General features: G+C 48.3%; 1 protein-coding gene across 4 annotated transcripts in view; it reads right to left on the bottom strand.

The window, feature by feature from the left end:
- Positions 1-1,067: 1,067 nt before the first annotated feature.
- APP (amyloid beta precursor protein) overlaps positions 1,068-9,351 on the bottom strand; it is a 281,027-nt gene continuing 272,743 nt past the window's right edge. For all 4 annotated transcript variants that reach the window (XM_056109208.1, XM_056109209.1, XM_056109211.1 and 1 more), the window contains one exon: positions 1,068-2,021. In XM_056109208.1, the coding sequence (XP_055965183.1) occupies positions 1,920-2,021 (102 nt within the window). In that variant the 3' untranslated portion in view covers positions 1,068-1,919. The remainder of the gene's footprint in view (positions 2,022-9,351) is intronic.

Genomic DNA, 9,351 nt, shown 5'->3' with positions numbered 1-9,351 from the left:
AAAAAGAAAAAACCAACCAAGGCTGGAAGAGTCCTCCTGAATGGGACCACAAGCGACTCCAAGTGACCCTTAGCTCTTCCACTGCAGGGGGAGGAATGAGCAGGCAGCCGCCTGGTGGACAGGCCCCTCCGTCAGCATTCAAGCATCCCATCTCAGATGTTAGAATCCAGCACCTGATTCAGTTTCCACAAGGTGCCAAATAAACCCTTATTGTTTCTTGGCTAACTAGATTGGGGATATTTTGTTACAGCAGCGGGAACAGACTAAGGCAGAGCTGAAAGAGAAACAAAATAAGGAACAAAGTAATTAAAAAAATTTTTTTTTTTTTGCTTTTTGGGTCATACCTAGTGATGTACAGGGGTTATTCCTGGATTTGTACTCAGGAATTACTCCTGGTAGTGCTCAGGGGACCATATAGGATGCTGGGAGTTGAACCCGGGTCACATGCATGCAAGGCAAATGCCCTACCCGCTGTGCTATCGCTTCAGCCCAAACAAAGTACTTTGGGGGATCAACGGGTAGGCTAGGTCTATGGAGGAATGGACTCGTGTGGGAGATGTATTCTGGCTCCCATTTCCTACCCAGACCTTTGGAATGGGATGGACTCATGCACTCAGCTTGGTAGATGACATTCACCCGTTTCTCACTAGGCCTATGAGAACGGAACCATCCAAATGCTGTTTCCATGGAATCATTCACACCAGCACCATGGCACTCCTCCAAGAATGTATTTATTTACATGAAAACACCAGTTTATACAAATTGAAGACAAATCATAAGAAGGGTATGTCCAGCCGGCTCCATCTCTTCCACTCCTTTATTTTATCTCGTCGCCTTTCAATGTTTGTGATGCTAAGTCAAATGTTTCCTGCGGGTTAAAGGAAGCTGAATCTGCCTCTTTGCCTCTGCTCTGTACCCCAAATGCCTTTGACCATTTAACGTCTAAAGTCACCCATTCAAAGAAAACTCTTGCCCAGGGTTATTTTCTTTAATTTATTTATGTAATACAGTGTAGAAAGCTATCACGGTCATAAGCAATGATTCTGTACAATCATCCTGCCAAATAGTTTTTGGGGGAGAATTCTTAGTAATTTGAGACCAGCAGGGCAACCAACCCCCCCACCCCCACCAGTAAAAGTGCTAACAATGAACAGGGATTCTTTTCTTTATCAAAGATCCAAAGATACATGGACCAAAACAAACCAAAAAAAATTAGTTTTGATTCTCAATGCCTAATCTGTGCACATAAACAGGCACAAAGGAAATAAATGTATATCCTTGTAATTTCTATATCACAAATATAGCAGAAGCAGCCATCTGTACAGTAAAATGCAATCGGGGGAAAAAAACCTCTTTAAATCATTTGGGATACTTAAAAAATGTTTAAAATGCATAGTGATCAGGAAAAGAATACTTAGGCAAGAGAAGCAGCTAAATTCCCACGTTCACACGAAGCGTTCCCCCATCGATTCTTAAAGCATATTTCAAGTAGGACTTAGTTGGTTCACAAACCACAAGAATAATATACAACTGGCTAAAGGGGGCTACATGATAAATAATCAGGAGAGCATCTATTCATGCACTAGTTTGATATAGCTAAATTCTTTACAGTACACAAAAACCCATTAATAATATAGTGTAGAGACCAAAATGTTGAGAGAGAGAGAGAGAGAGAGAGAGAGAGAGAGAGAGAGAGAGAGAGAGAGAGAGAGAGGAGAGAGAGGATACATTACTGATTTGTAGATTAATTCGGGTTCAGGCATCTACTTGTGTTACAGCACAGCTGTCAAAAGGCGATCTAATGAGCAAATAAGGAAACAGAAGGGGTTGTTTCTTTCCCCCTTATTCGAGAAACGAACACCATGGTTTGTGAAGCAATGGTTTTGCTGTCCAACTTCGGAGGCTGCTGTGGCGCTGGTCTAGTTCTGCATCTGCTCGAAGAATTTGTAAGTTGGGTTTTCGTAGCCGTTCTGCTGCATCTTGGAGAGATGACGCTCCTCGGGGGTCACGGCGGCGTCGACCTGCAAAACGCAAGGATGAGGAAAACTGAGTGGGGGAAATCAACCCTAGCAAAGCGGGGAGACAGAAAGAAGGATCGGTGCCCATCCAAGGAACGCAGATGCTCCATTCTGCCACCAGGTGGCGCGTAATACTCTGCCCTATGGGCTCAACCTTGCAAATTCCCATGCAAACTCCCAAATTCGGTCTTATACCCCACGGGGCAGTAACTGGATACACCGAGCACCATAAATGCCAGCCAGCCTCCCTGTTTTCTGAATAAAGTACAAATAACCATGATGCAAGACTCTTTTTTTCTTTTTGGGTCACACCTGGCGATGCACAGGGGTTACTCTTGGCTCTGCACTCAGGGGACCATATGGGATACTGGGAATCGTACAGGGGCAGACTGCATGCAAGGCAAACGCCCTGCCCATGGTGCTATCGCTCCAGCCCCAAGACTCTAATTTTTAACTTGAAAAAACTCGAGAGTACCCAAGCTGGCTGGAGCGATAGCACCACGAGTAGGGCGTTTGTCTTGCATGCAGCTGACCAGGTCAACCCGAGTTCGATTCCCCCGCCCCTCTCAGAGAGCCCGGCAAGCTACCGAGAGTATCTCGCCTGCACGGAAAAGCCTGGCAAGCTACCCGTGATGTATTTGATATGTCAAACACAGTAACAAGTCTCACAATGTTACTGGGCCCGCTCGAGCAAATCGATGAACAACGGGAGGACAGTGACAGTGACTCAAGCTGCAGGACTATGTCTGTGTTTATTTTATTTTATTATGTTATTATTTATTTATTTGCTTATTGGGTCACACGGGCGATGCACAGTGGTTACTCCTGGCTTTACCCTCAGGAATTACTCCTGGCAGTGCTCGGGGGATCATATGGGTTGCTGGGAATCCAACCTGGGTTGGCTATGTGCAAGGCAAACGTCCTACCCGCTGTATTATCAGTCCAGCCCCTGTCTGTGTTTAATTTGTTCTTGTGCTTTCACTAGATTTAATATGTGGAGGAGAGAACCATGAATCTTTAAGGCAAAGGAAAGAAAGATGCATATCCAAAGGGCTATTATTCGGCACAGAAAAATAAAAAAAAAAAGACAAAAGACAAGCAGTGAAAGATCTGAAGTTCTAAATTTCAGGGTGAGCTGAGCACTGAGAAATTACAGCAGCCCAGCTCAAGATTCTGAAACGAATTCCTTGTGTGGATGTAGCTCTTTATTTCTGAGATAAGGTCAGCGGTAGGAAATTGGCGTTTTTCCGTCTTGGCCATCATCAGGCTGGGTGGGAATATTTCTCTCTGCACCATGGGCAGGAAGAATGGAATTCTCCAAGGTGGGCTGTGGTACCTAATGCTGGCACGTCTCAGTCCCTTGTCAGGTCTTGGGAGAGCGGGATGACCATGCTCTATGTGGAATGGGACGGAAGCTGTGGTTCTGTTGGTTAGTTTTGTTACATGGTGACTTGGGTGATCACACCTGACTCATGGGCACAAGCTCGACCTCTGAGTGATATTCCTGCCTCCAGTTTCCTTAGTTAGGGACTGGAGGGAGGGGGGCACACCTGGCTGTGCTCAGGGTCTGTGCCTGCCTCTGTGTTCAGCCCGCCAAGCACTTGCCTGGTAGGACTTGGGGGACTGAGGGTGCCGGGGATCGAAGCAGGGTCAGTCATAGGTAAGGCCAGTGTGTAAACCTGCTGTACTATTTCTTTCTTTCTTTCTTTTTTTTTTGCTTTTTGGGTTACACCCAGTGATGCTCAGGGGTTACTCCTGGCTCTGTACTCAGGAATCACTCCTAGAAGTGCTCAGGGGACCCTGTGGGATGCTGGGAATCGAACCCGGGTCAGCTGGGTGCAAGGCAAATGTCCTACCCACTGTGCTATCGCTCCAGCACCCTGCTATACTATTTCTTGGGCCCTGTTATTTATTTACTTTACTTTTATTTTGGGCACTCTGGTTTAGATCAGGGTAGGGTCTCATACATCAATATTCCGCCCCCCATAGTCTGTTTCCCTTCGCTGTGGCCCTGGTGCCCACCCCCACTTCTATATCCTCCCCATCGCCCCCATATTACAATTTTCTTTTCTGTAAAATCATTGGAATAGGGAGAGAATCGATAGCCATTTAATCAGATGAAGCAGGTTTTCCAGAAAAAGTTAGCATGCACTATACAGAAACAGGCTTCTTTTTTCTTTTCCCTTCAAAGGAGTAATTTTTTTTTTCTATTTTTGGAGGTGGGTGGGTGGGAGGTTTGGGTGAAACAAGGGGCTTGGCTTGGCTGATGCTCCGGGAGCCTGGAGAACCATGTGGTGTCAGGGTTCAGACTTTGGCGTCCCATATGCCAAGCATGTGCACTAGCTTTAAGGAATCTTTTCCTGGAGATCGAGGTGGATAGGTAGGGGTGGAAGGGCCATACCCAAAGATGCTTGGGGGCTACTCCCAGCTTTATGCTCAGGGCTTGGTCCTGGTGGTGCTGAGGACCAGAATTGGCTACATGCAAGGCAAGTGGCTTAACCCCTGCAGTGTCTTCTCTGGCTCAGGAATATTTTTTCCTCTGTGTGTAAAATTGGGGTTCCCTGTACCACTTCCAGGAGGGAGAGAGAGAGAGAACAGGAAAGGGAAGAGAGAGAGGAGAGAGAGAGGGAAGAAGAGAGAGAGAGGAAGAGAGAGACTGAGACAGAGAGACACAGTGAGAGGGAGAGGGAAAGGGAGAGGGAGCGGGAGAGGGAGAGGGAGAGAGAGAGAGAGAGAGAGAACTTTTTGAGAACCATGAAAGTGTGTCTTCTGCGCTATCCAGGGACCTGACCAGATCACAATGGGTACAGCTACTATGAATCAGTATGGAAGCTACAGAGAGAGAGAGAGAGAGAGAGAGAGAGAGAGAGAGAGAGAGAGAGAGAGAGAACGCACGCTAGACTATGATCCAATCAATGCCACTTGGCAGTAGCTCTTTGAAGGAAATTAAATCACTATTGTGCGGGGGTATCTGCGCTTATGACGTCACCCTTAGGGCAACTGTATTCACAACATTGCTCAGAAGCCAAGTGTGGAAGCAACCGCCATGTCCACGGACAGATGAATAAAGGTGGGTTTATTCTTCAGCCACGAAAAGGAAGAAATGCGCCATGTGTGGAATGAGTCAGAGAAAAATGAGCACTGTCTGACATTAATGTACGTGGAATCTCAAGGACTCCAAGCAAGTCCCCAGCCCACACCAGACAACCCCCAGACTCAGCTCAGACACAAAGGGCAAACTTCTGTTGGCAGAGGGGGGAAGGAGGACGGGTGGGTGACATGGGGGGAGGTGGGCAAAAGACACAGTCTTACAGTTCACGGTGAACTTCTCACACACATGCTAGATGGGGCCACGCTCTTTGCCCTGGTGTTTATACACCTTCATCAGCAACACATTCTAACAGTTGGGTCTTCGCTGGCGGCTGCACACTTTCTCGTGGTCCTCACAGGTGAATCAAATACTGTTTTGGTGCTAGGAGTCTTAGCAGACTCGAAGGACCACAACTTGGTGGCCCCAGGGATCCAACTCGCAGTCTCAAGCTTGTCAGGTAAGTGCTTTTGCTACCAAGTCACCTCAGGGCCTCGCTCATGCCTCAGGCGCTGGTTCTTTGGGGGGAGAAGGGAGACATGGGGGAAACAACAGTTCTCCCATGCAGTGTCCGGGGGGCTCACTCCCAGTGATGCTCAGCCTGGTTGAGCAGGGTCTAATGTTTCACTGCTCCTACCTCAAAGTGCAGTGCTCCCAGGCGCTGTGGTGCTGGCAGGCTTCAGGGCAATTTGCAACGAGGCTCAAGGGGGCCACGCAGCACTGGGGAATCAAACTCTGGGTCTAACGCATGCCGGGTACACCTTCTTTGAGCTATTTACCCAGTCCTGGTGCAGATTTTTTTGTCTTGTTTTATTTTGGGGTCTCATCAAGCAATAGTCAGGGGTTACTCCTGGCTCTGCACTCAAGAATGACTCCTGACAGGGGTTGGGGGACCATATGGGCTGCTGGGGATTGAACTTGGGTTGACCGGATGCAAAGCAAATGTCCTATCCTTTGTACTATCGCTCTAGCCCAGGAATTACTCCTGACAGGGCTTGGCGGACCGTCAGATGCTGGGGATTAAACCCAGGTTGCCCGCATGCCTACCCACTCTACTATCGCTCCAGGCCCCTGGTAGAGATTCTTCTTTTTTTTCTTTTTTTTTTTTGCTTTATGGATCACCTCCGGCGATGCTCTGCATTCAGGAATTACTCCTGGTGATCGGGGGACCACATGGGATGCCAGGAATTGAACCCTGGTCGGCCACTTGCAAGACAAATGTCCTCCCTGCCATATCCTCAACTCTGGCCCCCTGCCACAGATTCGTTAAGTTCCCATGTATGGAAGATGCTGGAGACATTTCTCCTGCCACTCTCTCAAGCTTCCAGGGACAGGCCTGAGCAATTCCTCATAGGATGCCACACCCAGTCTCTCCCAGAGGGGTTGCCCAGCCACCACCGCCCCATGGAGAGTCTGCCTGGCTCTCCCAGTGGGAACAATCACAGAGGTTTTCCCCACCCCCTTCTTATCCCTTTGATCTGCGCTGGTGTCAACAGATGAGGTCACCTGGGCTTTAACTGGCACCAGTGTCATCAGCCAAGGACTCCAGCCAGGAAGGAGTGATGCTGGTCCCCTCCCAACTCAGCTCACCAGGTAAGCTGCCTGTGTGCAAGCTGCCTGTGTGCACCAGGAAAGCCATGGAAGACATGGGCGTGGCTCTGCTCTGCCCCGCCCCTTGGCTGAGCTTTTGGGGTGACTGGAGGGTGTGTGTGTGTGGGGGGGAAGAATCTTGCTTAGATCAAAGCCACAAGGCCCTGCTTCAGAAAGCCGGTGACCAGGTTTGCTGCCTGATGCTGCAAATATTGTGTATCTCCCCTCCAGGAGACTAGAGAGCCCGCAGGCTGCATTAATTGACAAACAGAAGAAAAAAGAAAAAAAAGGCATTCGGGGATAGTACAGCGGGTAGTACGCCTTGCATGTGGTCAACCCAGATTCGATTCCCAGCATCCCATATGGCTCCCCAAGCACTGCCAGGAGTAATTCCTGAGTGCATGAGCCAGGAATAACCCCTGAGCATTGCTGGGTGTGACCCCAAAAAGAAAAAAAGGGCATTCATTTCCAGTAACCAAGAGAGAAAACCATCCTGAATATACGTGACTGGCTAGAGATGCTATACGCGCATGCTAGAAAATTGCTCAGATGTTCAAGAGGAGGGAATTGGGCCTTTCGGGATCAAATGGACCAGTCTTGTGATGATTATACCAAGTCAAGTTCTCAAGAAAGTGAAGGGCAATTGCTGGACAATTTCACACGTCTGTGGAATATGCAGAAAGCAAGCATTCTGTCAAAACCCAGTGAAACTCCCAGACTCAGTGAAAACAAAGGGGGCTGAGAGAAACGGGTAGAAAAACCTTTTTAGGGGGGATGGCTCTGTAACTTTGGGGGTGGAACAATGACTCCTAGGTCCGAAGCTAAGCCTCTGTAACTCTACAGTGTAAAAGTAGCACCCAAACACATTAAAATGGGAAAAATATCCAAAGAGGCTCCATTTAAATTATTATTTTGTGAGGGGCCACAGCTGGCAGTGCTCAGGATACTTCTGGCTCTGTGCTCGGGGCGGACCCGTTGGGTTATGCTCAGGGGACCATATGCTGGGCCAGGAGTCACGCCAGGGTTGGCCACATGCAAGGTAAGTGCCCTGTCCCCTGTACTATTTCTCTGGCCCCCAGATTATATTTGGTTGTTGTTTTGACTTGGGGTCACACCCTGTGGTGTTCAGGGCTCGCTCCTTGCTTTGTGCTCAGGGATCCTATGTGGTTTTGGGATTCAAGCAGGCGCTGACACAGTGGAAGGCAAGTACCTTAACTCTTACGCTACTTCTTTGGCACCCAAAGCTGCTTTTTGGATTCAGAAAAGAATCAGATACGTGCTGAAAGTAGACTAAGGACCAAACATGATGGGCACTTAGTACCTGTACTGCAAACCATAACACCCACAAGAAGAGAGAAAGAGGGAATGTGTCTGCCACAGAGGCAAGGGGTGGGAAGAGGTGGGGGGGGGCGGGAGAAGGGGTGGGAATGGTGGTGGAGAATGGGCACTGGTGGAAGGATGGGTGCCCGAACATTGTTTGATTGAAATGTAATCATGAAAGCTTGTAAGTCTGTAACTGTATCTCATGATGATTCATTAAAATTTTAAAAATAAAAAAAGGACATAAAATTCATTTTTCAGTAATCAATATCGCTTTTTAGGAGGCTGTTTGAAGCTTGCAGCTCCTCCCAGTATCTCTGGGCTACCCTGACCCAGGCTGGAGTGAATAGCACAGCGGGTAGGGCGTTCGCCTTACAAGCGGCCAACTTGGCCGACCCGAGTTCGATTCCTCCGCCCCTCTCGGAGAGCCTGGCAAGCTACCGAGAGTATTCAATATGCTAGACACAGTAACAACAAAGTCTCCAACGGAGACGTTACTGGGCCCGCTCGAGCAAATCGACGATCAACGGGAGGGCCTTTACCTTTACCTTTTACCCTGACCCACCAGAGCCAGACGGGCTCGTAAGAACAGTCTCAGGAAGCCTCACCGCGCTGCTCCCTTACGGGGTTCTCGCCTCACCCCCATGGCAAGTGCACTCACACCTCGAAACAAAGAGATTTCAGGGTTTGGAGCAATAGTACAGCGGGTAGGGAGTTTGCCTTGCACACGGCAGACCTGGGTTCACTCCCCACTATCCCATATGGTCCTCTGAGCACCGCCAGAAGTAATGGAGGAATTCCTGAAGTATAATCCAGGAGTAACCCCTGAGCATTGCTGGGTGTGACCCAGAAAGAAAAAAAAGAGATTTCAGGTGGAAGTGAGTGCCTTTTGCTCGGATACTCGGTGTACTGTCCTTTTCTATGGAAAAGTAAGCCTTTTTTTTTTTTTTTAAAAATTGATTCACCCTGAATTACAAAGTCATTCATGATTTTCAGGCATACAATATTCCAATGTTCCAACCCAGTCAGCAGTGCCCACTTCTCACCACCAATGTCCCTGGTTTCTCTCCCCTCCCCCAGCCCGCCTCTATGACAAGCACTTTTTCCTTTTTTCCCTCTTTCCCTTTAGGCACTGTAGTTTCCTGTTACTGATCAGGCATCATTCATATTATTTACCTCCTTTTAGCACCTAGTCATGGTCCAGCGTGACCATGCCCTTCTATAACTATCATATTGGTCCCTTGCCTAACCTGTTCCCTCTTTCCCATACTGGCAAAGCTCCCCCTAACGATCAGTTCTCCTAAATCTTCATTTCTAGTAAGAAATGTAAGACAT

The sequence above is a fragment of the Sorex fumeus genome, unplaced genomic scaffold, assembly GCF_029834395.1.
Source record: "Sorex fumeus unplaced genomic scaffold, SorFum_2.1 ptg000265l, whole genome shotgun sequence".
NCBI classification, from domain to species: domain Eukaryota; kingdom Metazoa; phylum Chordata; class Mammalia; order Eulipotyphla; family Soricidae; genus Sorex; species Sorex fumeus.
This window is presented reverse-complemented; position numbering and strand designations above follow the sequence as displayed.